The sequence below is a fragment of the Leptodactylus fuscus genome, chromosome 7, assembly GCF_031893055.1.
Source record: "Leptodactylus fuscus isolate aLepFus1 chromosome 7, aLepFus1.hap2, whole genome shotgun sequence".
NCBI lineage: Eukaryota > Metazoa > Chordata > Amphibia > Anura > Leptodactylidae > Leptodactylus > Leptodactylus fuscus.
Genome location: NC_134271.1, coordinates 10,811,983 through 10,838,280, shown reverse-complemented (window position 1 = coordinate 10,838,280; position 26,298 = coordinate 10,811,983). Strand labels below are relative to the sequence as shown.

General features: G+C 47.1%; 1 protein-coding gene and 3 non-coding genes across 5 annotated transcripts; all 4 read right to left on the bottom strand.

Moving 5' to 3' along the window:
* Positions 1–5,860: 5,860 nt before the first annotated feature.
* On the bottom strand, positions 5,861–25,599 carry IPO7 (importin 7). 2 transcript variants are annotated; one of them, XM_075280953.1, is made up of 25 exons: positions 25,407–25,599; positions 22,719–22,800; positions 22,124–22,277; positions 19,532–19,690; positions 18,255–18,411; positions 18,067–18,156; positions 17,840–17,934; positions 17,664–17,748; positions 16,943–17,077; positions 16,760–16,859; positions 16,058–16,134; positions 14,379–14,495; positions 13,820–13,909; positions 13,353–13,518; positions 12,973–13,133; positions 12,463–12,591; positions 12,110–12,176; positions 11,899–12,024; positions 11,077–11,177; positions 10,788–10,883; positions 10,171–10,391; positions 9,850–10,055; positions 8,980–9,183; positions 8,730–8,846; positions 5,861–7,044 (listed from the first exon to the last, which is right to left on the bottom strand). In XM_075280953.1, the coding sequence occupies exons 1-25, from the start codon at positions 25,488–25,490 to the stop codon at positions 6,947–6,949; spliced, it is 3,117 nt and encodes a 1,038-aa protein (XP_075137054.1). In that variant the 5' UTR covers positions 25,491–25,599; the 3' UTR covers positions 5,861–6,946. The 2 variants fall into 2 exon arrangements, with proteins under 2 accessions (XP_075137054.1, XP_075137055.1); XM_075280954.1 differs by having other exon boundaries at positions 11,077–11,174.
* LOC142214702 (small nucleolar RNA SNORA23) lies at positions 12,670–12,840 on the bottom strand. Its single transcript, XR_012717282.1, has one exon. It is a non-coding gene; the product is annotated as a small nucleolar RNA SNORA23 (small nucleolar RNA).
* Positions 13,596–13,777, bottom strand: LOC142214699 (small nucleolar RNA SNORA23). The gene has a single exon (XR_012717281.1). It is a non-coding gene; the product is annotated as a small nucleolar RNA SNORA23 (small nucleolar RNA).
* On the bottom strand, positions 17,227–17,406 carry LOC142214703 (small nucleolar RNA SNORA23). The gene has a single exon (XR_012717283.1). It is a non-coding gene; the product is annotated as a small nucleolar RNA SNORA23 (small nucleolar RNA).
* Positions 25,600–26,298: the final 699 nt, after the last annotated feature.

Below are 26,298 nucleotides of genomic sequence, written 5' to 3'. Positions count from 1 at the left end.
AACAGGGCCGGCAGGAGGGGCCCGAGAAAGGGCTCAGCCTCACCATCTGCCCGCTCATTGGCTGAGCCGCACTCTCGCGGCTGGATGCCGCCCTCTCATTGGAGGAGAGCGACATGTGAGCATTTTGTATTTCGTTATACAGAGCGCAGGGTTCTTCAGAGGAGCCTGGAGGACCCGCCCACATTGAGCATTTGTCGCTCATTGGCTGTGAACGATCTGACGTCACAATATCCAGCTTGCTCATTGGAGAGTCCGGCTGTCTGGTGAGGGAGGGCCCGCCTACTGATGCTCGGAGAGATGCTGATTCTGGGGTTGAGGGGAGCGGACGCCATTTTGTGCAGTGTCACGGCGAGAGGCGGGTAATGGAGGGGCCCCGGGGAGCCCTGAAAAGCGGCGTGTTTGGGTGGCCGAGGGTGCCAGTGGATAGGAGAGGCAGCTGTGGCAGTCCGGGGCTCGTAATGCGGCTCCTCACACTCCGCAGCCACCGGCACTGCCAAGTAACCCAGAGCTATGGCGGAGTCCAGGGCTGCTGACACGTCCTGTGAGGCCACTCCATATGTACACTGCTGCTTAAACACTCTGTGCTGCTGAGGACCCTGCTCCTTCCATTATGTAACTTTCAGCCTGGGACCTGCTCTATAAGATCAGCACACTCCTCTCCTTAAATACTCTGTGCTACTGCGGGGCTTCTGCTCCTTCCATTTACTAAATCCACATGTCTTGTACTAGTCACATGACTTCTCATCCTCATGGCTATTATAAGATGTGTGGCCCACAGTGACGCTCTGCCTAATGAACATTGGGCATCGTCCACACTAACTCTACTTACAGTATAGCAGAATGATAAGGCTACGTATAAAACTGAACATTACATAAATAATACTTGATAGAAGAGGATAGTGGTTTCGCTTGCTGCTAGGTCACACTAGGGTTTGAGTCACCATCATTTGGGTGCACACGGGGACCTGAAAGACTGAGAGCCCATAGACGATAATGGATTCTGCTGGGTGTCCACCAATTTTAAAATGAAACCCTTGCAGGATTTTTTTCTGCTGATTGTAGGTGGAATCTGCAGCAGAGTCTCCTGCACAGACCCTAACGTGAAAGATAATAAATAAATAGACCCGTCTTACCAAAGGTTGTCAGCAAACAGGGAGGTAACAGGCGTCAAGACCATGTATTTGTACAGGAGTTGACCCTAAATGTAACCCTGTGACCCCACACAAAGACCTGGTACTTGTTCACATCTGTGAGGACCAGAACAACGGACACGTGGACCGCTAAAATAGCTGTTAGATACAGAACCTGATGGACTACACTCACTATAATGGGGTCATCAGGAATCCATTGACTTCTAAATTGGCGATAAAGTTGTGTTAGACTTTTTTTTTCTCAACCGAATTAAAGGGATCCTAGCATTAGAATCCCTTTTTTCCTAACACATAGGAATAGCCTTAAGAAAGTCTATTCTTCTCCTCCCTTTAGACGTCTTCTCCGCGCCGCCGTTTGGCAGATATTCTGTTTTCAGTCTTTATGCAAATGAGTTCTCTCGTAGCACTAAGCTCGCCCCCAGAGAACTTTCCAGCGCCGCCTCCATCTTCTTCAGGAATCGGCCGATCCGTGTTGTCTTCCGGCCTGGCTTTCAAATGTTCTACGCATGCGCAATCGGCTGTGCCAGCGGGCAGAGCCAACTGCACGCGTCCATTTTTTTTGCGGCCGCTGACTACAAGAGCACGCGTAAGCGACCACAAAAAAAAAATGGGAGTGCGCAGGTGCACACTGGCAGAGCCGATTGCACATGCATGTAAGATTTGAAAGCCAGGCCGGAAGATGACACGTATAGGCCGGTTCCTGAAGAAGATGGAGGCGGCGCTGGAGAGTTCTCTCGCAGCACTGGGGACGCCCCCAGTGCTGTTTGAGCTCTGGGGACCATCTCCAGTGCTGTGAGAGAATTCATTTGCATAAAGACAGAAAGCGGAATATCTATGGAACGGCAACTCGGTGAAGACATCTAAAGGTAGGAGAAGAGCCTTTCTTAAGGCTATTCCTACGTGTTAGTTAGAAAAAAAAAAAAAAAAAAAGGGATTCTAATGATAGGATCCCTTTAAGGCTGACATTGTGATGGAGACTCCAGTACAGATGTGAGTGAACGTAATCAAAGATCCATCTCTATGTGATTTGTAACTAATAAAGCGATAGATTATTATATAGAACAGGGGTGGGGAACGTACGGCTCTCCAGCTGTTGCAAAACTACAACTCCCAGCATGCATACTGGCTCTGCTGTTCTGGGAACTCCCATGGAAGTGAATGGAAGTGAATGGAGCATGCTGGGAGTTGTAGTTTCACAGCAGCTGGAGAGCCAAAGGTTCCCTACCCCTGATATAGAAAGTAAAAAAACTTGAGAAAGCGTCAAAAAATTGTCATCATTGCTGAAGATGTAAATGGTGAATTTAGTGGTGAATGTCCGCTTCATATTCATCGTCCACCATGTGAACTCGGCCTTACAGTATGAAGAGGATCTCAGCGATACAGTGATAAATCTTACAGTCTGCAGATATTCTTCTGTCTTCATCTCTCGCATACTCATTTGCTTGGGATATTTGCTATGCCAATGTCTAGCAGGTGATCTCTAGTAGGCGGTCTAACACTTGAAGAGTCCATTTGGTTCCCGTCTCCTTATATTACCCATTATATTCTGTGCTCTCCAGCAGTCAGACCATTCAGCCCTACATCAGAGTGAAGCGGATCAAACTAGCAACACAGATCGGTCAGGGCTCGCCTGTCCCCCCCATGAATATTTGGACCTTTGTTGTGGACCTCTTCATTTATTTCTCAATATGCAAATGAACATTATGGAGGCCGGCTCCGTTGCACCAAACAACTTTGCCTCTCATCGCCCCTTGTTTGAGTGACAGGACCAGGGAGCTGTGCTGACCCCGTGCCTTGCTCATTGTTCTCACAGTGGCTTCAGTGTATTAGAGCAGTGTTGGAGTTACTTCCTCGCTGCTCATTTCCTTATTGTGAAATAATTGAATATCTTGGCAACAAAAGTGTTACATTTAGATGAGTGTGACTTGGGTTCTATTCAGAATGCAAAAAAGAAAAAGCTTTCAGGACTTTTTCCTCAAGCCCTTTTATACAGTTACTGTAACAGTCTCAAGGGTAGACGTGTACCCTGCTTTATCACAGTGGTCGATGTGGTTTGATAAATCTAGTGCATGTTCACACCGTCCAGCCTAAATTCACACCACTCCGCGGACTTGGTGCGACAACAAAGGCGCCAAAATGGTTGTGTACGGTGGAGTCTCTAAAGCCCGGCCACTTGTCAAACCATCCGATACTAGGTAAGAGGTGTAAGGTGCGTCTGCCAGTTAGTTTTCTGGTCGAATTACAAAATAACCCCGAGACCTTGCACATGCATGTTATACATAAGTAGAGGGGGGGATTTAGGATACTCAAATAGAACGTAACAATCCCTTATATAAACCCTTTTTAGGATCAGTTCACATTCTGATGACTTTGCCTGGAACTCACCTGTTTTATGCATCTAGTCTAAGAAAATCACAAAATAAACACTGCTGCGTGAAACATGGCCCCCGGCATCACCATGAAAGTTAGTGTAGCGTTCACTTCCTATCACTTGACAATTCCAGCAGGTAAAAGCCATTAAAAGGTAAGTCACGTGTAGAATTTTAGTACAAAAAAAAATATGCAAGAAAACTGCTCATTCTAAAACAATTTACAGCACTATTAGTATAAAACATCTTGTACTATTTTCATTGTAGCTACTTCTAAACTGTGCGACTGGATAGAAGTAGTCTCCTTCCCCCTCTGGCAGCGTCACTATAGTCCCTTCTCTAGAAGCAGTCCTCTGCTCTCAGCCATGCCTCTCCTGACTAGAAGGGCAGAAGGCAATGTCTATTTGCATCCTGCAGTGAACAAGGATCACTATTAGGCCCCATTCACACGGCACAAGAGGGGGCGGATTTTGGCACAGAATCGATGTCATAATCCACCCCCTCACAACAGTGGCCTATGTAGACGAAAAGAGCTGCTTTTTCTTCAGGCGGATTCAGCGGCTGAATCAGCCGTGACGTCCGCCTCATGACAGCACCCTCAGGACTAGGCCCATGGGCGTAATTGCGTGTGAAGTAGCCGTTACAGCTGGGAGTGTGACGGAGCATGTGTGTGTCCGTCAGCGCTCCGCTCACTAGGTGGACATGCCTATTGCTATATACTCTTCACAGAGCTCCCGTCGCCTCTTCCTGTTTCCATTTTCAGCACTTTAGTGATGACGTCAAACACCGTCCCATGTGGCTGCTGCAGCCGACATGGGCAGTAGGGGGCAGAGTCACTGCAGACATTCCTACTACACATAGGTCTAGATTATTGGGTGAAGCCGCCACATGGATGGTCCTTGATCACATCATACCGTAGCAGTGCAGAAAATGGAAACCAGAGACTACTGAGTCCCGGACCAATGGAGGAGAGACGGGGTGAGCAACATTTTGTATAATCCATACATTCTAGTTGGGGGGTCTGGTACACACTTTGCATTGGTGCCAGGAGCTTCATGTTACTTCACTGGAAGTGAAATTATGTGGGCACCATCATACCCATAAGTCTAATAGCAGCACCATTTCCTTGAAAAAAAAAAAAAAAAAAATTCAGAGCTATGCCAATGCCTTATATACACATTTCATGACCACAAAGCCCTTGGAGGTTCTGGTATAGTTCTTACGCTAGGTTCACACGTGCGTTCAGGTCTCTGTCTTCTGCATGCAAGAAGACGGAAACCACAGACCAGGTCCGGCCATGAGCGGCGGCAAGCGTTTTATGCTCTCCACTGCGAAACCGTTTTTTTTAATCCGGACATGTCCGACTGTGTCTGGATTTAAAAACCCGGTTTCGCAGCGGAGAGCATAAAACGCTCACGGCTGGACAGCTTTCAAACCCATTCAAATGAATGGGTGAGAGTCCTGCAGGTTTCAGTCTCCTGCCTCTGTTTTGTGCCAGAAAACGGAAACCTGCAGAACGAAGACCAGGCACAGATGTGAACAAGCCCTTAAAAATCTGCCTTTTCCAGAAAGTGTTGCCCAGTAGACTATACCCTGCAAAGTAGTGTGGCTAATACGATAGTTCAGTGGCAACAAAGAGTCTTTTAATAGTATTAAGACCACTCCTGCCATAAGGATTGGGGCAAGAAATGTGCAGAGCCCTGCAGAATTACATGGGACTGCATAGCAAACTGTTTAATATTGGAGGTGAACAAGTAACCAATTAGAAGCCTCACTTTAGAATGAGGCCTGGTGAGCCGCACACCTCCTTAATGCTACCCAGGCTGTGTACAGCCCTCCTCTAGAAGAGGTAGTCTTGTCATGGGCAGGGGAGCGTGTACATTTTGATTAAAGGGGTTGTCCACGACCCCATGTGTATTGGGGGACTGCGAACCTATGTACAGTATCTCATCGGTAGAGCTGGACCGGTTCACAGGGTATACAGCAGTAAGCAACTTTGCTCCTATTAAAGTGAATGGGATCAAAGCCACAGTAACACCGTAATAGCAGACAGATCAGCCGGTCACCGCAGGGTCCCAATGGCAGACCCCAACCGATCAGATACCAATGACCCGTCCAGTACTCAATTCACAGGGGGTCTTGACAACCTCCTTGAAATCTGCACCAAGAGCCTTTCATTTCTATGTATAGTGACTACAGCATCAATGCAGCACAACAATCCCCGTCAGCAATATCTGCAGCATCGTGTTTGCTTCCATTGTGTTCGAGCACCTGCCTATGACAGCGGCTAGGCTCAGCGCTCGCACACCCTCCATAAAACAAATCAGTACAAGGCAGGGATTAGCCGAATTCATCTTGATATCTTTTTTTTTAATAGATTGCATATACAGATGTTTCATCCACACACTTCAAAACTCTTTGAGAGTAGAGATTCATGTCCAATTATTACATGCGTCAGAAGATAAAGGCCGTCCATCTTGGCCCCGTATATGACCGCTTTTGTATCCAAAATTTCATCGTACGTCTTAAGAGGTTCAAGGAAAACGGAAGGAAAAAAAACAACAACAACAAAAAAAAAAAAAAGGACAGAGGGCGTCGCCGAACGCAGCAGCAATGTAATACCAACCCTTATTATTCAAGTTACCTCCAGGGAGCGACTCCGGCGCGGAGCCTCGAAAACTGAACAAAACCAATACCGTCCCCTGTCCGTCCCTTCTAATGCAGAAACTGCAGAGAATTCAGTTGCCAATTTTTTTTTTCTTTATTTTTTTCCACACTGGGTGGGAAGGTCACGTATAAAAGTGCTGCTCTTTTTCATAGGTCGTCATTATTCGTGTAGTGCTACAAGTGTTCAACAATCTACATTAGGACCAGCTCGAGTATATTAGGGAAGTTGCCTAAACTAAGGCTACAACTCATTTGCCTCAGTTTTTTTTTTTTGGGATATTTTTGACAATAAAAGAATGAACATCAATCTGAGGCAACAAATGTGTTATCGCTATAGAACGCTAAATCCGGCGAAATAAACTTGGCCCGTGTGAGTGAAAGATTTTACAGTCCCACGATTCCACCTGGTCGTGGTATTTTCTAACCCCCTCCCACATGAACAAAAAAAAAAAAAAAAAAAAAAAGCTGCCACGATGACATCTCCCCCCCCCCCCCCCATCTGTTTCAGGTCGCCTCAGTTTTGGAAGCTGAGCTTGGAAAAAAAAACAAAGGGAAAATAATAATAAAAAAAAAAAAAAATAGATAAAGAAAAAACCCCAATGTTTGCTGTCCCAGGGCCGAGTCGCATGATCCGCTCTCAAACTCTCCAGAATCCTATGTCATAGTTCAGAACGTGAACCGGTTCTGGATCCACTATCGGGAGGAACACAAGCTTTTCACTACAATCAGTCACACGTTAGCAGGAAAGGAAGCGACAGCTCAATTCATGCCGGGGGCTGGGCCGCCAAAATTGAATGAACTTGGCACAACTGGAGCATTGAACTTGTATCCCCCGTGTTTCTCGATCATTTTGGATTCTGCAAAGAGAAGAAACCAGAAGAAAAATCAGCAAAAAAAAAATAAAAATGGCAATGTTCACAAGATCTGGAAATTTTTTTGGTCAGGACTGAAAATGGGCAAAACAACTCGTATAGATCCAGGTTCGACATAAATATTCCAAATTGTTCACTTAAAGGGATCCTATCTTTCAAACATTTTTTTTCTGAGTAACACATCAGAATAGCCTTAAGAAAGGCTGTTCTTTTACCTTTCGTTGTCTTCTCCGCGCTGCCGTTCCGTAGGAATCCTGTGTTTTGTCGATATGCAAAAGAGTTCTCTCGCAGCACTGGGGGGCGGGCCCCAGCGCTCAAACAGCACTGGAGGCATCTCCAATGCTGCAAGAGAACTCTCCAGCGCCGCCACCATCTTCGTCAGCAACAGCCTCTTCATCTGGCGCAGATTTCAGACTTCTAGGCCTCGCGCAGAGCAGACTGCGCATGCCCACAGGCCACGAGAAAATGGCCGCTAACAATACTGTGTAAGCAGCCATTTTCTTTTGGCTTGTGGGCATGCGCAGTCTGCTCTGCCTGAGGTCTAGAAGTCTGAAACCTGCACCAGAAGACGAGGATGTTGCTGAAGATGGAGGCGGCGCTGGAGAGAGTTCTCTCACAGCATTGGAGATGCCCCCAGTGCTGCTAGAGAACTCATTTGCATACCGACAATAATCGGGATTCCTAGGGAACAGTGGCGCAGAGAAGACATCTAAAAGTAGGAGAAGAATAGCCTTTCTTAAGGCTATTCCGACGTGTTACTCAGAAAAAAAAAACGTGTTAGACAGGATCCCTTTAATGAAACCAAACAAATGGATATTTGACTCGGCAAACTATACCACATTATACTGGGGGTCACCAGTAAATGGGCTCACCAAGCAGTGACCCCAGGCGCATGATGTCACAGGAGACCACTGGATGCCACAAGGGAGCCCAAAGGTGGCAATGAAGAAGGGTATGAATGTTTTTTTTCACACCTCCAACCTATTATATGCTGGGGGTCTGAAGAGACCCCAAAGTAGAAGAAGGTCAGGGTCACATGATTTTGGCTGTGTTTTCCTTAGAAAGTTATAAATTAGATAGATTCATAGGAGCCCTGACAGTGTCATATACTATGTCTTATGCCAATTTAAAAGCTGTGGTTTATATTGAAGTTGTTTGACCCAAAACAAATCCGGAGAGGTTCACCCATCTGTGGTCAGGACCGAACTCCAGAACTGCAATCTGTGTGCCACCGAAAAATGAGACTAGGTGCGCGTGATGAATTTGAGACAGTCTTCCACCTCATATTCCAACACTGTGCATCCCCCATGGTGAAAAGCTGAGGTTTTACTCACCGCTCGGGCTAAAACGACCTTAGCCTCGCACCACGGATTTTGGTGGTTGAATCAGCTGTGGAATTCGTGAAAAGATCAGGTAGGCCCTTTTTTTCTCCCCTCCCTCTCCCCTAAAGTCAATCTCAGAATCTCACTGAAAACGACAGATTCCAGCAAGAATTTGGAGCGCATTTTGAGAAGGAATCTGCCTCAAAGTCAGCTGCAAATTCTGTCATGCAAACCCAGCCTTACAGTGAACCAACGCATTTGTATCCTGCGCCTTTAGCATGCGAGATTTTGTTTTCAGATGTTCACGATGGTGAGATTGCTGCATAAAAGAGGAGAGGTATCACTTACCGTGAGCTGCCCGCCTCTGATCTGCCAGCGTGGCGATGTCTTGTAACTGTTTTCCTTGCTCTTCATTTAGTCCTTGAGTAAGCGTCTGATACCAGGCCGGGTCCTGACCCTGCAGCTCTGAAACAAGGCACATTCACACAGTCATTATCATAATACTAGATGGACAGGACATTGACACAAACCCATGTAATGCAGGGTACATGAGAGGCATTGGCGCTGATTAGTCGTAGGATACAGAAATATCACTTACTCTGAAATATAGCTTTAAATATCTGATATTCATCTACAGGGTTATCCTCGTCGTCGATTAGAGTAGTATAACCCTCGAGTGCTGTTTCCTCTGCGTCGTCTTCCTCCCAATCTTCATCATCCCCATCCTCTCCTGCTTGCTTGGCTAACATCTCCAGGTATTCCTGACCGTCTTCATCTATATCATCTTCATCACTACCAAGCTCTGGAATCGGAGAACGGAAATGGTTAACTTTAGCAAAAAAATATCCACCTAACATAAGCAGTTGCAAAGTTTTAGAACAGAACTTTATGTGCAGAAGTAATCTGGGACCCGCCATGACACTGGGCAGCTGCATCAACCTATGAACTGCTCTATGAAAGAGACAGACTGCGTGAAAATCACTGGAGCCATGTACAGGAGAACTAATGCAAAACCCAAAACGGATGGAAGTCATTGTCAACTTGCATAGGCCAGAATACAAATTTTAAGGTTTATTCAACCATCATATAGGCAAAACATAGTATTATCAACAACTTCCCTAACTCTCCTAAGCTGCCACATACAGTTGCTGAAAGGACCTTAGATCTAACCACAGGTCCTTAAGCAGCAGCAGTAACATATACAACTCGGCAATACTACACTGAAGTTTATAAAAAGCAGTTTATATTCTGCTCATGTAGCAGATTTTTTTGTTTTCTATGAGCTTTAAGTGTAGTGAAGGAGAGGTGTATGGTATGACATTGTGCTTAAGGACCTTTGATGATGTAATTATAGGTCCTTTGGTAGTTATCTGTAATGTGTGGTGCACTGACAGTGCAGAGAGGCTGCTCCCTCTAGTGGTCAAGAGGGTAAAATATAAAGGACACTGCATTTTTTTTTTTTTCTTACCAGCTTCATCTTCCTCTTCACCATCCTCTTCATCATCACTGTCGTTTTCTTGCTCTGCATGGCAGGCGTAAGCTCTCTTCAGACCATTAAATAAGAGGATGAACGCTGGCAGAATCTGTGTGGAGACCTCGGCCAATACTTGGGGCCTCTGTTCAAGTTCTATAAGAGCACAAAGTCCCAGGACGCAGATCTTGCGATCATGTAACCTGCACAGGGAAAAAAAAAAGCTGACGTTAGTTCCTGTATTATACCCATGTGGCTCAGGAAGCCACGGATCCCTCAAAGGAGATTAAAACCAGACGCTGGGAGAAGTTCACTCACCCGAGGAAACAGTCCACATCATTCAGCCATTGCTTGATGAAATGGTTTGTGACGGGCTCCACTGTGTTAGGGAAGCGCAGGTTTTCCAAGGTGTTAAGAAGGAGGGGAGGACTGTAGTACAATGCAGCGATGGGCACCTGGAGGCACATTGTTCTCAGCTCACTCGTCTTCACTTCTCGAGTTAACCTCTCCAGAGCAGCTTCAACAAATAACGGGATACACTGTGCAAGAAACGAGACAAGCTGACAATGACAAGGAATGGGACCGGCAAAGCAAGATGACCAAGGTGCCTGCACCTGGTTATAGGTTGTGCTGTTATGGACACTGACAGGGAATCAGTGTCTGATTGTTGGGTCCCCGATGGCTCTACCTTCAGTGACCAAGAGAATGGGGGTCTGAAAGTCCCCTTAAAGCCTCCCTGTGAACAGAGCACCCATGTACTTGTGTGACTGATGCTCTATTCACTGCCAGCACTGTAATCGTATAGATGTCACTGCTCCATTAACAAGGCTTTAGGGGAAGTTTTGGCTTCCCGTTCTCCTGATCACTGGGCGACACGAACCCTCAATCAGACGCAAAGTACCCAAATGTGTAATATAGAGTAAATCTCTTCTCACCTGGTCAATCCCACGTCCCTTACACTGTAAAATGACAACTTCTAGCAGTTTAGCTGCGTGACATTCAGCGTCTTCTCCGGCCACTCCGGTCAGCACCTGTAAGGGAACGTTACACTGTGAGCACATCAGGGATCAGGACCTGAGACTTCTTACATCGGAGATGCTCATCAGCTTCTCTGTAACTAGGATGCAAGACTGTTTTCGGTCTTGCCGCCTCCCAAAAAAAACACTACTATCCAATAAGTGGCCTATAAAGCAGCAGATCCCTTGTCACCCAGCCCACACCTACCTTTTTACACATACTGTAGATCATCTCCAGGTACTTGGTATCAGATAGGAGGGTGTCTGTGTCCACGGTGACGTAGTTATGCAGCAGGGGCATCATATCTGCTTAGATTCAAGAGACAAGTCAATAATACATTCTTCACTAGCCATATATTTAATCTTAAACCCCATTTAAAAGGAAAAGTACAGGCGATAAACAGAGGATAGGCAGTCATCCCAATACCACATCAGAAGTACTAGAACTACAATCCTCCTATATAATAAAGACACATTTCAGTTATTTTGCACAGTGAAATATATAACTGGATTTCAGAAAAAATACAGACAAAACCTAAACTATGTGAACAAGGCCCAAAGAAGTCCTAGAGCAGTGATGGTGAACCTTTTAGAGACCGAGTGCCCAAACTGCAACCCAAAACCCACAAATTTATCACAAAGTGCCAACATCGCAATTTAACCTTAATGTGCGGATCCACAATTGCACACAATCACAGACCTGCAAAATATGGTCATACGAATGGGGCTTTATAGAGGTTTCTGCTCCACAGTGGCCCCCACACAGTATAATCTACTGCACCGTGGCCCCCACACAGTATAATCTGCTGCACCGTGGCCCCCACACAGTATAATCTGCTGCACCGTGGCCCCCACACAGTATAATCTGCTGCACCGTGGCCCCCACACAGTATAATCTGTTCCATGGATGAGTGCCCAAAGAGAGGGCTCTGAGTGCCACCTATGGCACCCGTGCCATAGGTTCGCCATCATGGTCCTAGAGCATATGAGGATTATACATTAAAATCTTTGCGAGTTTCACTAAACTCACCTGTGAAGTAATCGAATCCATCCTGCTGAAAGACCTCGAACACCAGAGGTAAGAGCTGCCACATCTGGTGCGATATCTGCTGGCAGGTGAGACTGTGCGCCAGGGAGAAGATCTCTTCATAAAACTCTATAGACACAAAGATTTAGAGAGTCATATCCACACCATACATCTAGTCTCAGAACGGCCCTGCAGAGCTCCGACTGATGCTCACCTAGAACGTGCTGCTGGAGAACGGTGCCGATGACTTGGAGGCAGATTCCTTCCAGCTGCTGAGTGATCTGAGGAATTACAGAAAATGGTAAAACTATTGGCACAGAATTCAGACGTTTCCTTTAGAGGGACCCTCTGATATCATGGGGAACCCCACTAGAATTACAAGCACCAAGACATGTAAAGGACCATAAAGTGAACAGAGCTGATAGAAGTTCCGGGCTCACAATACACATACGTCTCTGTGACCGGAGGAGGGTCAGTAAGGTATTATGTGCTGCCAAGGCCAATTTTTCATTATCAGATCTAGTCGGTGTTAGAAGAAGTTGTTTGACGCCATCAGGAAGCGCTCACCTCTTTATGATCTTCCACAACGCTGAGCAGGGTGTCAATGGTGTTGAGGATACCCATTGCCGTAACGGCTTTATCATCGCTGCCCTCCTCATCAGGACCCGTCTGTATAACCTGATTGAAAGTCATTGCCTGGAAAAGAGAAAGTGGTAGGGAAAAAAAAAAAAAACATAAGAAATCCAGTCTTCGTCTCATCTGGTGGCCATTATGACGTGTCGGAGAATTTGGAGGCTGACCAGTGGTGGAGACATCACTAGACCAGTACTATGATCCCCTTAGTTATCTTGGGCCACAGGATTTGTGTGAGCAGAGCAGAAAGCAAGCAAGACGCCAGCAAGCTGCTTTACTAGACACAGATTGACACTGTGCACACAGCCCTGCGGCCACCAGTTTGTGACAGTGTATACATCACACATTGTGTGCAGCAATAATTGGGACTGCCCTGTTCAGTACAGGACTCCTGTACTGCAGCAAATAAATGGCCCAACTCCACCACACCCCGGACAAACTCACCAGGTGCTGCGTCATTTCCACCGCTATGGGAGTCACCTCCTCGCTGTATTCACAGATCATTTTCTGAATCACGTTGGTGAGATCGTCATTCTCTGTCTCCCGAATGATGTGCAGCAGGGCCTGCATCACCGGTCTGATGAACGGGGCGATATACTCCTTGGCTGTAAAGCAAGAGAAGGCCGATAATACATCCGCCATATAAAGCAGCGATTGATTATTGCAGACAGTCACAATGGCTTCCCAATAAGACCACCACCAGAGAATCCAACCTCAAGTTCCTCTACAGCCAGGTGGTACCGTGCAGAATAAGTCAATGCCAAGACTACACTCTCCCTAGCCAAGACATGCAGGTAGGTACACGCATATATAATAGGTCGCACCTTTCTCCTGATTGCTGATGAGAACCTGGAGGGCGATGGCGGCTTCCACCTTCACAGGCATCTCCCGGTCATCGATGAGACACCGTCTGGTCAACTCTAAAGCCGTCTGCAGGTTTTGGTCAATCTTGAATTTGACTTCACAGAAATAGTGAAGAACCCAGCAGGCCTGCCAAAATATTACACTAGTTAGAAGACACCAACATCACAACCAAGGTCCCCCCTGAAAATTAAATTAGCGTATGGACATGTTGGAGAATTTGGAGGCTGGCCAGTGGTGGAAGCGTCCAGAAGACGTCACTAGACCAGTACTATGATCTCACCGTTATCTTGGCCCTCGAGGTTTTGTGTGAGCAGAGCGGTCAGCCAGCAAGACGCAGGCAGACTGCTTTACTAGACACAGACTGACGCTGTGCACACAGCCCCGCAGCCACCTGTACATCCCACCGACATCCAGGACACTGACTTACCCTCGCCCTCATGTAGCCCAGCTCGCTGCTGAAGAGGGGGAACACGTGATTCTGTAACATGAACTCCATCTGGTCCTTGTAGATCTTTTTCTGTAAGAAAATGATGAAGTGAGAACAAGTACAAGAGAAGACTGGATATTAGGCACAAAGCCATCCATTACAGCATCATAGTAGTTATCTATATGGAGCAGAATAGTGAGTGCAGCTCTGGGGTAACTCATTTCATTGCTATGGTCCACAATATTGAGATTTAAAAACCAAAAGATGCTGGACACTACAAGTCCCAAGAAACATCTCCGAACTAGATTCATCTTTGTAGCAATTACTCTGGATATAATAACTTAAGGAGATTATAAAGGATTAGCTCAGGTAATAGAGCCGAGTAGCTAATAATCCTGCAAGGGGAAATTGCAAGCGGCGACAGAAACGGCAACTAAAACCGCCAACGCTGGATGTGCAGGCTCTGGTGGAGCGCCGAGTGGTCACCTTCCTACTCCCTATGCTGAACCAGAGCTTTGTCTTACTTCTTACAAACGCAGACCATGCCAGTCCTAAATACCTTCAGCAAAATTTCCGCCAAGGACCCGATCATATGGAGTGCACCGTCCTTCTTCCGGGGATCTGCAGTTGGCTCCGTTAAAATCTGATAGCAGAATCCCATAGTCTTCTGCAAGACCTGAGGCAAAAAAGGAGAAGTAGAAGTGAACCGCTGCTCAGTCTGTAATACACACCACAGGGGTTTCATCACACAACGAAACATTCTAGAACTTTCTAATACACTATTTCAATTGCTCACTGTCAGAGAACGAAAACATTGTCTAGACTTAAAGGAAAACATCGCACAATTTGTTTAAACCAGATCGTGAAATCTATCACTTATTTTCTGTTGGCAGATGATTATAGGACATGCGCAGTCGGACATTTTACTGTGGGCCGAATGGTAGACCACAGGAAAATGGCCGAAGGACATGCGCTTTTGGACCCAGAGAAGAGGAGCCTCGCGCGGAGGTGGTGAAGAGGACAGGCTGTCGCTGAAGAGTTTTCAAGCAGCAGTGGGGACGCTTGAAGAAGCTATTTGTAAGGAACGGTGGCACGCATCAGAACAATAAAGATAAGAGAAGAATAGCCTTTCTTAAGGCTATTCCTACTTGTATTTGGTTTAAAAAGGGTTTCTAAGGATAGAATCCCTTTAATGGCGTGAAAGAGGTAATTTAAATACATTGTATAGACAAAGAACAGGTTGGACTGGTATAATTAGCATAACTTGATTGGTGGCAAAGCTGTGAAATAGTTGTGACCCTTGGCTATTGGATAAGAAACTGGAGAAGTCGCATTCCATTAAGGCCGAGGGGGGGGGGGGTGAGCTCTTTAAACAAAGAAGAGTGTAAAAATGGCTGCAGGCATGGCACCACATGGCCCTGGAATCCAAAATGGAGATTACACAGCTGACATCCCCCACATCATCTATTGTCAGTAGTGATGTAATGAAGTGTCCCGTGGTGTTATCTTCTATTGCAATCCTATCTGTGATGTTAAAGAAGTGACTGCTGCAAATAAGACACCTACCGAATAGGCTAGGGTCAGTCTATTATTAGGCTTACTAGCAGTAGAGGAAATTACAGGGCAAAAACACTGGTTTTTAAAAGAAAAAAAAAATTCCACTTTGTTTGACTTATGTAGCTGCCAGGTTCTTACATTACAGTACCAACTGCAAATCCGTCAAACCAACTGCGTGACCGTTTGTTCACTAGCCATCTCTGACCACTGGATGACATCCGTGTGCTGCCCATGCCACCACAGCCCCATTCAGATAGTCCGAGCCACAAAATGGACATGTGCAGGACCGGTCCTGAGTTATGCCCTGGTGTCACTGCCGCGTGTATGCGGCCATAGAGGTGAATGGGTCAGTGTGAGCCTGTCGTGTGCACGTAGCCTTAAAGGGGTTGTTCCATTATGGACCCGTATTCCCTATTTACAGGACAGGGAATAAATGCCCGATTGCCGGGTCCTAAATGATCAGAACAGTGAAGTATAGCGTACCAGTGCGATTGTATGACCAGCGCCATGCACTTCTAAGAGGCTGCTGAGACTAATCTTTGGCAGTCTCTATAGCCTTCGGGTGAACAACAAAATCCTAAAATCAAATCCAGACATTTCCCAGGCAGCACGCAGCAAAGCCTGGAAACCTGCCAGTAAGAGAGGCCTGAATGGACGTATATAGACAATTCCTGGCCGTACCTCTTTCCTTTTACTGCAGGATGTGAAGAGCAGAGTCTGAGCCGCCGTCGTGGGGGAGATAAAATCTTCAAACACATCTACGAGAAAAGAGAGAACACATCAGACAATCCTCATCACCCCCACAGGGATAGAGCATGAAAAGCAATTCCCTCAATGAATTATTCATGTTCTCTGATCTCACAATCTCCTTTTTTAGGCGACAAAATCAAAGTCTCCAGCGCTGCTATGTGAACACGTCCAGAGACAACTACATAGACTGCGGCACCATGGGGCAACGAAGAGAAACCCAGACGCTCCTGAGCCCATTACTAGAAGGTCTCTAAAGGTGCATCGCAGAGAAGTCTACAGTTTAGAGGGTTAATCATGGCGGCAAAGGAAGTCTGTCTGGGTAATGTCTTGCAGGTTGAGGCCCTGTTGCCATGTTGGACCCTCCATTAAACCCATAAGGACCGAGTAAACGCTTCATATTGACTGTCATCTATAGTGAAAACCAATCGACTAAACAGATTTAGGACAGGTAACCTTCCAATACCATTTTGGCTCGCCTGGTGCCTATGCTAGCACTAAAAACGTTCCTGGTATTCTGCAGCTTTCCAAGGTGAAGCGAAGGTGATCTAGTACCACGCAGTAGCAAAAGGCTGACAGATAATGGCCGCGCCATACGCCGGTTATTTTATAGACTCGTCCAGTTTATTTTCTTACCAAATTTCATGCGGATGTATTCATAGGGGTCCTCCTGCCAGAGCTCCTCATCAGAGTCCGTGTAACACATCAGAGGGAAGATGACGTCCTGGATGATGCCCTGCGGTCATAGAGAAGGGAGAACATGAAACACAAGGTCCATCTACTGCAGCGGGTGATCCGGGGTACAATGTCGACACTCACCTGGATGTGGGGCTTCAAGCTCTTCCACGTCACTGCATGGGACACCCCCTGGTTGAGATAGTTGAGTGTTTGCTGCAGGACCCGTGGCGCCATATACTGCTTCTCCTTATACTGATAGAGGACCTTCAGCAGAACCTAAAATGAGAACGTTACGTTAGCCGAGAGCCAAAACCAGCAACAGTGATAAAATCAAGCACAAGAAGCAGAGGCAGCCGGGGAGAGCAACCAACTATTACATCATTTATTGGGGATTGCAAAAGTCACCAGGATATGCAAGTAGATAAGTATATCTGAGAATTTGGAGGCTGGCCAGCGGTAAGGGTGTCCGGAAGACGTCACTAGACCAGTACTATGATCCCATGATTATCTCGGGCCACAGGATTAGGTAGTGGAGCAGCCAGTCAGCAGGACGCCAGCAAAACTGCTCTACCAGACACAGACTGACACTGTGCACACAGACCTGTAGCCACCAGACGGCACACTATTATACAACACAAGGTACTGCTTTACTAGCTCCAGACTGACACTGAACACCCAATTCTGTAGCCACCAGTTACTACTTTACCAGACATAGACTTGAGCATTTTGGAAACGTTCTATGTGCCAAATATCAAGGTTTTGGGGACTGTTCATAGGATGAAAGAGCCAGGTATCCCATCCCCAATCATAAGGGATAATAGGATCAGATTATAAAGAGAAAAGAGGCCAAAAATGTACAAACCTGCTGGACCCCAACAGCAAAGGCCTTCAAGAAGACTTCAGCAAATTCATTGTACTCCTTGGACACATTCCCTGGACTTCCATACCTAAGGCATGAGGAATAAGAGTTTTACTGTACAGGATCTGTAACTTACAATCATATAATACAATATATACACGTCATCCAACTCAGTTTACCTCTCAAACAGCCTGGCCAGGATGTGCAGCGCCCATTTCTTACACTTCCACCATGGCAGTTCAGGCCGGTCATCCTCGTCAACCTGGAGGGTCTCCTGTAGGACAGAAAGGGGACTATGATGGACAACATGGCAAACAGAGCGTGTCGCTATGGAGCAGCCCAGCCCCACATCATGCTACACGGGAAAGCCATCAATCACTATATCACCAGATCCCTGGATACTCACTGCAGGAACATCCCGATCCACTACAGTCTTCAGGATCTCTATCCATTCAGTCAGGTTCGGCTGATTAATCAGCTCCAGAGGCAACGTATACTGCAATATATAAAGATGGCGCCGTCAGCGATAAGGAGGAACCACAGGTGAAAGGCTCAGAAACATTGCAGTCTGCGGCAAGAACGGCAATGACTCACCTGGACCAGAGCGTAGAAAATCTTAAAGATCTGTTTCTGTATCAGGACAGACTGCTCGGAGGGGTCAGGAAGCAGACGGATGAAACGCTCCTTCAGCATGGGCAGGAAGTGTTGCATAGCGGCGATGAGTGGGCTTCTCTCCTCTGGCTTCTTATACCTGGAAAGGGCAAATCTGATCAAACGATGAAGCCAAGAAAACCTCAAGGAGGCTCAAGGTGGCAATAAGTGTGAGATGTGACAATTGCTAAATTATAAGATGGTTGCTAAACTGGGCGTTCATTTAATTCAAAGAGGCTAGACAGATTCCTATAGATGTAGGAAAAGACTGGGGGTTGTGTGAGGGGCGTCCTCTGTTCTCCAGGCTTATGTGACCTTACAATTAAAGGGATCCTATCATTAAAAGTCAATTTTTTGTCCCTAATACGTAGGAATAGTCTTAAGAAAGTCTATTCTTCACCTACCTTTAGATGTCTTCTACACGCCACCGTTTGGTATAAATCCTGGTTTTGGTCGGTATATAAGCAAGTTCTCTGGCAGCACTGGGGGCGTCCCCAATGCTCCGAGAGAACTCTCCAGCGCCGCCTCCATCTTCTTCAGGAATGGCCTGTTCACGTGTCTTCTTCCGGCGGTGGCTTCAAACTTCTAGGCCTCGGGCCAAGTCGACTGCGCATGCCCATAGTATTGTAAGCGGCCAATTTCTTGTGGCCGGCAGGCATGCGCAGTGGGCTGCCCGAGGCCTAGAAGTTTGAAGCCACTGCCGGAATAAGACCCGTTCCTGAAGAAGATGGAGGCAGTGCTGGAGAGAACGCCCCTAGTGCTGAGAGAGAACTCATTTGCATACCGATGAAAACCAGATTATATACCAAACGGCGGTGCGGATAAGACATCTAAAGCTAGGAGAAGAATAGCCTTCCTTAAGGCTATTCCTACGTGTTAGGGACAAAAAATAAAAATTGTCTTTTAATGATGGGATCCCTTTAATACTCAGCACATTAACCATTTCATCCTTGATAGTCACACCATACAAAAAAAAGTTGCCGACCCCTGGTCTATACTAGAGATGAGCGAACACTGTTCGGATCAGCCAATCCGAACAGTACGCACCCATAGAAATGAATGGAAGCATCTGTAACGCCGGCTGGCGGCAAAGTCAGCGTCACAGGTGCTTCCATTTATTTCTATGGGTGCGTGCTGTTCGGATCGGCTGATCTGAACAGTGTTCGCTCATCTCTAGTCTATACCCTGTGATACTAGAACGTCCGGCCTTCACCACTTACTCGTAGTTTTTCACTAGTTGGTAGAGGCAGAGCAGGATGCCCAGCCAGCAGGCGCTGTTGTCCGACTGCAGATAGAAGCCGATCTTCTCTACGACCGCAGTCCAGCGATTTGGATAGTCGTGTTTGATGATGTGATGGATACAGGTGGTGAGCTGGACCCTGCAATAGAGAAGGAGACCGTCACTATATACACAAGGATTATGTATACTGGGATGTTTACTCCTTATAGTCCAGGGCAGCGTGATACATATTGTAATAGCAATTACCAAACCCTTAAGAGGCAGAGACTCTACTGGGTCATTCCATGTCAAGTGGACCAGTGCTTGACCATCTCCGATGATTTATAAGGATGTACATGTATGTTTGAAACGAGGTTGTGTAAATTTTTAGGGCAAGATATCAAATACCTGGGGCACTGTTGACCTTTCACTGGAGGTTCCACCAAGACCGCGGCTTCAGCCAAGAGGCTTTTGCAGACTTTGGCACATAGCCATTAGAGTTCTATACTCGCTATGATGCTGAAATGTGACATACTAGCTCAACTATGGCTGCGAAACACGATAAAATTATTACCGGCTATCACAAAACAATATATCGGCCGCAATTGTGTCAAAGTAGCTTGAAAATCACGCCGCATGACATTTATGCCAAACTTTGCCGAAATATAACTCAAGACCAAAAACCAATAGTAACTGGTGCTTTGCCCTGTACACCAAACATCTACATGACTTTGTATTGCTGCAATATCATGGTCAAAGCAGATGTATTAGTGGAGATATTCACACCCACATATGATGAAAAACGTATAAAATTCTAATTTTACCTATTTTTAGGTCAAATTTCTCAAAAAGGGTACCCCCTAAAATCTATTAATTCTGATATCATTGGAAAGAGCACATTTTTCTCTACAAGGATAATCGGAGTTTTTTTGTTTTTGGAGTCTCAGTTTAAGAAAAGAAAAATGCCACTGAACATGTTTTTTTTTTTTAAAATCAATCATACACAATGAACGGTAACTGCACTATTCAAACCCTTGCGTTGGTCCATGGTGGTTATACCACTACCAATCCCCTAAGAATTGGCATTATAATCCTACTAGCAGTACCCGCGATTTCATCTGCGGAACCCTGACCCCCTGCGCGACCCACCTGTAGCGCCGCACAGGCTTCTTCCTTTGCCTTGTGTCCACAGCGGCTGCTTTTTCCTCGTCTCCCCCCTGGCGCCTGCCAACCCCCTTTTTTCCTACCCACTCCCTCATGTGCTCGCTTCTATCTCCTACCCCGTGCCCCTTTTCCCCCCTAGCCCCGTGTCCCCTTCTGTGGTGGTGTACGGGAATTCCATGTAGCCTATCGTTCAATCCAGGACCAAAGGTATGTATGTGCGCAATTTCAGCCAAATCCGTTCGCCCGTCTAGGTGTCATTGCATCCCCTTTCCAACCCCCTTCCCCCTTTGCACCCACCCCTGCAACCCCGGCCTCCTCCTATGCCTGGGGTTAGGAGCTAGGCCCGAGAGGGCAATAAGGAGTTTGTGGCTTGCTATGCTAAAAAGTGTGTTGGATTGCAGAGCTGGTGGTATGAGTTGTGGTTTTGTGGGGGTCCTGACAAAAACGTATGTCTGCGATTGTGATGAAAAGTAGCCTATCGTTCAATCCTGCCTGGGAACTATGTTTGTTGAAAATTTGAGCCAAATCGGTTGAGCGGTTTTTGCATGATTGAGGAACAAACATCCAAACACACAAACATCCAAACACACAAACACACAAACACACAAACACACAAACATCCAAACACACAAACATCCAAACACACAAACATCCAAACACACAAACATCCAAACACACAAACATCCAAACACACAAACATCCAAACACACAAACATCCAAACACACAAACATCCAAACACACAAACATCCAAACACACACTTTCACAGGATTAAGAATTGTAATAATGCCGTCTTTCGAGAATTGGCAGCCCCATCGCCTAGGAGCCATGGCCGATAGCCGTGCAAGGCCAGCCACGGGCAGTCTCTTTATCGCAGGTTCCGACGCCTGAGGGTGGGTGTCTTTGCCTAGGATCCCAAGCCTAATATTGGGTATCTTTTGTTGGTTCCCAAGCCATAATGTTCAGTCTAAGTGGTCTGGAATTGTTGCTGAATTTGCAACATAATCTGTTCAGAGAAGCTGTATTGTCGTCCCATTGCTGTTGGTGCTGGAAGTATTGCAATGATTGACTGCTCGGGAATCCAGCAGGTATCATTTCTCACCGGCCAGTGAAAGAAGCTAGCTGGTCCATGAGGATGCATAAAATTTATCAATGCATCATGGTCGTCGACTGAAATTTCAGAAACATTTCCAATCCACCAGTTGCTATCATAAATTCAGGCATAATGAAATGGTTAATGTGCCGAGTATTAAAAATTTTCACGTCGAGTGGGGACGATTTTAAAAACTGGTCCACTTGATGTGGAATGACCCTACTTCAGCTTTCCGATGGGGGTTCTACAGGGGGCCTGTTTTTGGACACCACTTCAAAATCTTCTCTAAATCCCTGCATGTAACATCGCCTAAGAACGCCGGATACGAGGATCTCACCTGATCAGCTCTGGGGACTGGATGATGGCCTCCACAATATTCTCCCGGATGCAGTGACGATCCTCCTCAGGGATAGTGTGAGTGGGCACTTCTCCGGGGGTCACTTCACGATCCGGCCAATACTGAGTGATCATGTTCTTTAGATAAATGACACCTGCGGAGAGATGGCGGATTAGAGATCCCCTGCAGCCCTTGTGCTGTATTCGTCCATTACTTTCCAAAAGGTACTATACTAACAACTCACTGGTTGTACCAGCTCATGGGAAAGCTGGGTGGACACCCATGTGGAAGCTGTAAACCAAGCAACATCGGTTGACCTGTGTCCAGAAAAGCTGGGTGACAACCTCTACTTCTGCACTTGCAAGAGCTGCATACTGCTTTCCTAGAGCCCTGACAAGTGAGCACTATGCACATTACTCTAAGTATTCAGGAAGTTTAGGCAACAAGCTCTTACGGTGCGACCCAACTTTCCCATAATCTCAAATACCTGATAAATCAGCGCCTATTTTAACCCATTTATTGCCATAGGCTCAGACACTACAGGGTTAGTCGCAGCAGTTGGGTTGGTAAACACGGCTTGGCTCGCGCCACTAACCTGCTTGTCGTACAGGCAGATCCAGTTGCTCAGACATGGTGATCTGCAGCAGAGTTGACACGAAGTTCACAGATTTATGCGACTAAAGGGAGGAAACAAAACAAGGAGTCAATGAAAGAATAAACCGCACTGATACACTGTAACAAATCCCAAGATCTGTGCAGCCCTACCTGTCAGGGTAAAGGGGAGCTCCGGTTATACAGGAGCAAACTCTGCAGCAAGTGCACAAGTTCTTTCCCTGCCCTCATAGCCTGTTTACTATCAGTAACACCCAGATGGGGGAGCAGGACTAGGTCTCCATTTACTGACAGCAAGCAGATGACCTGAACGCTCCTTGAACCGGCCCTTTAAGACAATGACTTGGGGATCTCCCGGGTTGCAGCAGAGTTTCACTTTCATTCCAACGTGCATATGTCATGATAAGCGGCGGCTGCCTGGAGGAGGGGGGGCAGGATGACATCACAGAGCGGTGGAGGACAGCGGCAGCCTGGGGGTCACAGCGCCCGGGGACACAATGGAGCGGAGGTATAGATTATATAGAAAGTGCTGAACACAGGGGAACGTGCCGGCTGACTGCTCAGCTCTGCTTCATCAGCAGCGGATTAATCCATCTATGGCCACGCTTCGTGTGAGCATCAAGGCCTTGCTGACACTCAGCCACCCAGCTTTCCTCAGTCCCCATCTATCTGCTATTCAGCTTTACATTCTACAACTGTGTCAGTCTTCACTGCATTTCTAGCATTCCATTTAGGAAGCAGAACGCTCAGAAGGAGCAGAACTAAAATCATCCAACTCTTGACCCTGCTCATGTTCACCCATGAAGACTGCCTGCAGTGTAAAGGAGGGAGGAGCCACCTGAGACGGGGCCTTCTGTGGAGCGTCACATTCTTCCCAGACAGCGCCCGACATTCCTCACAAGGAGAACATTCCTCAGGAAGTCAGTGCCGGGATCTGAGCTCTTAAAGGGATGGCCCGGGCCGCTACGTATAAAGACGAAACCTTCTGCAAGTTGGGCTTCCAATACACCTGCTTGCTGTCAGTGAAATGAACCTGCTGGCGACGTGCCGCCTGACCATCACATCACAGTGCCCAGGACCCAAATCTCCTCAACACTCAGGGTGCCCCTTTAAGCTATTGTTATATGTCGGGGAGTCTTAGCCATCACGTGGCACAAAGTAACAAGTGTCAAGTGCTCTCTACAACTAACTTTATTCACAATATCCCCAGAGAACAGTGCACCGGAAGGTTACAGCACCGCATGGAGCCATTGCTGGCTTTAAAGTACACATTACAACATAGCCAGGGGCCCCAGAATAGGAGGAGGAGCCCGGGGGCCGCAGGGATGAGAGGAGGAGCCGAGTCAGCTGTTGTGTGATCACTGAGTCATCTGCACAGAACCACATGCAGGAAATGAGTGAACAGGAAGAGGAGAACATGAGGATCCAGCCACGGGGGAGGGGAGGCAGCCAGCGCTGCTCCTGTGATGTCACCGGCAGGGACCACTAACCATGCTGCTATTTAACTCCTGGTGGGCCCCATGCCAGCACTCCCAGGGGCCCCAAGGACTTTGCCTTAGTCATTACCCTTTAAAGGAGAAGAGATTCTGATTCTAGACAACGTGAGAAAGTTGCGAGTTCTACTGCTGATGCCCCATTGACCCCAATATTGGGGGCTGCGCAGTCAGTCATGCGTCTCCCCCATACTTTGGGTCCCGGTGTCAAACAGATTACTTTGGTCCCCCCTCTCCCTAATATTGGGACTCTGAAGATTAGGATAGCAACAAAGTATCAAAGACAAAATGTGAAACATTGCTCCCCGGCTCACAACCACCACTACTGTACCCAATGGGGTGTCACCCAAATGGCAAAAAGCATCCCTGCTCCGGGGTCAGTCTTCACTGCTAGTCTGGCATTCTATTCAGGAATCAAGACACCCAGAAAGGACAATACATGACATCAAACCCAAATCATAATCATGAGGGGCCATGAACTGTAGAATACTAAGAATCAACTGATGCGAAACATCTACAGTGCAAAGACACAGCGCATAATCATGTGACCGGAGGCAACGCCACAGGACAGGGCAAATAATCCCGTATAACGCGGTGTCTGCGCCCGTCACAGCTGAGGGTTTGTTACAAGCGCGGTGCAGAAGTTCTGTCCAATCAATGTATCGGTCAGTTATCCAGAACTGACTGATACATTGTAACAACCCCGCAGCTGTGAGACGTATCAGGATATATTCACACTAGCAGTCTTGCCACATGGATTGCCCAGGACAGGAACCGCTAGGTGTGAATACATCCTTAGGTCAGGACGGGTCGCCATTACAAAACTTTATCAATATGAACATTGTCAGGATTCAGACATTTTCTCGCGGTTCCGCCGCCGTTACTGTCCATATTTACGTGAAAATCGCATGACCATATTGTTACATCACAGGACACGGACAAGTGGCGGCGGCGGACGGTGCAGATACCGATAGAAATCGACCAGAGAATTAGAAATTTTCGTCAATTTCTGATTTTTCTAAATAAATATTTTTTTTTAGTATTTTTTCAGATTTTTTTCTTATCTTTGGGTGTAATGTCTGAGCCCTGAGCGGGGGACACGTGATCCAACCCCGGCCCCCGGAGCTGCCACACAGGCTACAGGGCCCCGGGAGCGGCGCAGGGGCCCCGGCTCTTACCTCGTTGAGCTGTCTCTCGGCCGCCTCCCTCAGGGCCGGGTCCATGGTGCCCCGCAGGGCCTCGATCAGGATACTGGGGTCCATGGTGCCGGAGACGCGCCGCTTCCCTGTCACTGTCCTGGGCTAGAGACGAGCTGCGCACATGGAGCCGCCACACAGCCCAGCGCCCGGCGCGAAAGGAAGGAGAGCGCCAAGGCCCCGGATGGATCCGCCCCCCTCAGCGTCGGCACGACGTCACTTCCGGTACACTCCGCGCTGCCTCATGGGAGATGTAGTCTCTGCCCGTCACGGTCTAACATGCGGGAGCGAATAGGGTACAACGGGGCGCGGAGGCCAAAATAAAGGCAAAGCGAAGCGGTGACCCATAGCAACCAAGCAGTGGCGGCCTGTGATTGGTCTAGCCATCACTTATACGTCTGCAGTGCAAGGGACGCCTTCTCACCCCCAGGACATGCTGGGAGTTGTAGTTCTCCAACAGCTGGAGAGTCACATGTTGAGAACATTAAAATGAGCAGTCTAATATGTAAATTAGGTGTATAATGTGTTGTCTAATAGGTGAATGTGATGTCTAATGATGTGTGAGCGGTCTAATATATAAATCAGACAGCTGACATATACATGAGACTGTACCATGGATCATCCTGAGCTACGAGTACAATGCTAGAGCCGCAGTGAGGACTGACACCACTGACCGCACAGAATAGCACATTCCTGAGCCATCAGCTGGGTAATGACAAGCACCAGTAGAAAGCCTGATGAGTCTAGGTCAGGGCTTTGTTCTTGGCGGCGCTCTGCGTTACGTGTCATCTCCCACCTGTGATATTTTTAGTGGCCGGCTATAAATATCTGCAGCAGCGGTTGTAGCGTCAGCTCACTGTCCGGATATTCACCT

Bases quoted from the DNA above. Each gene is read 5' to 3' on its own strand.
- IPO7 (XM_075280953.1), bottom strand. From the start codon at position 25,490: ATGGACCCCAGTATCCTGATCGAGGCCCTGCGGGGCACCATGGACCCG. The intron at 11,178-11,898 runs GTGAGTTTAGTG...CTTGAATCTAAG, and splicing joins TGGATTCGATTACTTCACAG to CAGATATGATGCCCCTGCTG. The intron at 10,392-10,787 runs GTGAGAAGAGAT...TTTCTTGCACAG, and splicing joins AGGGACGTGGGATTGACCAG to TGTATCCCGTTATTTGTTGA.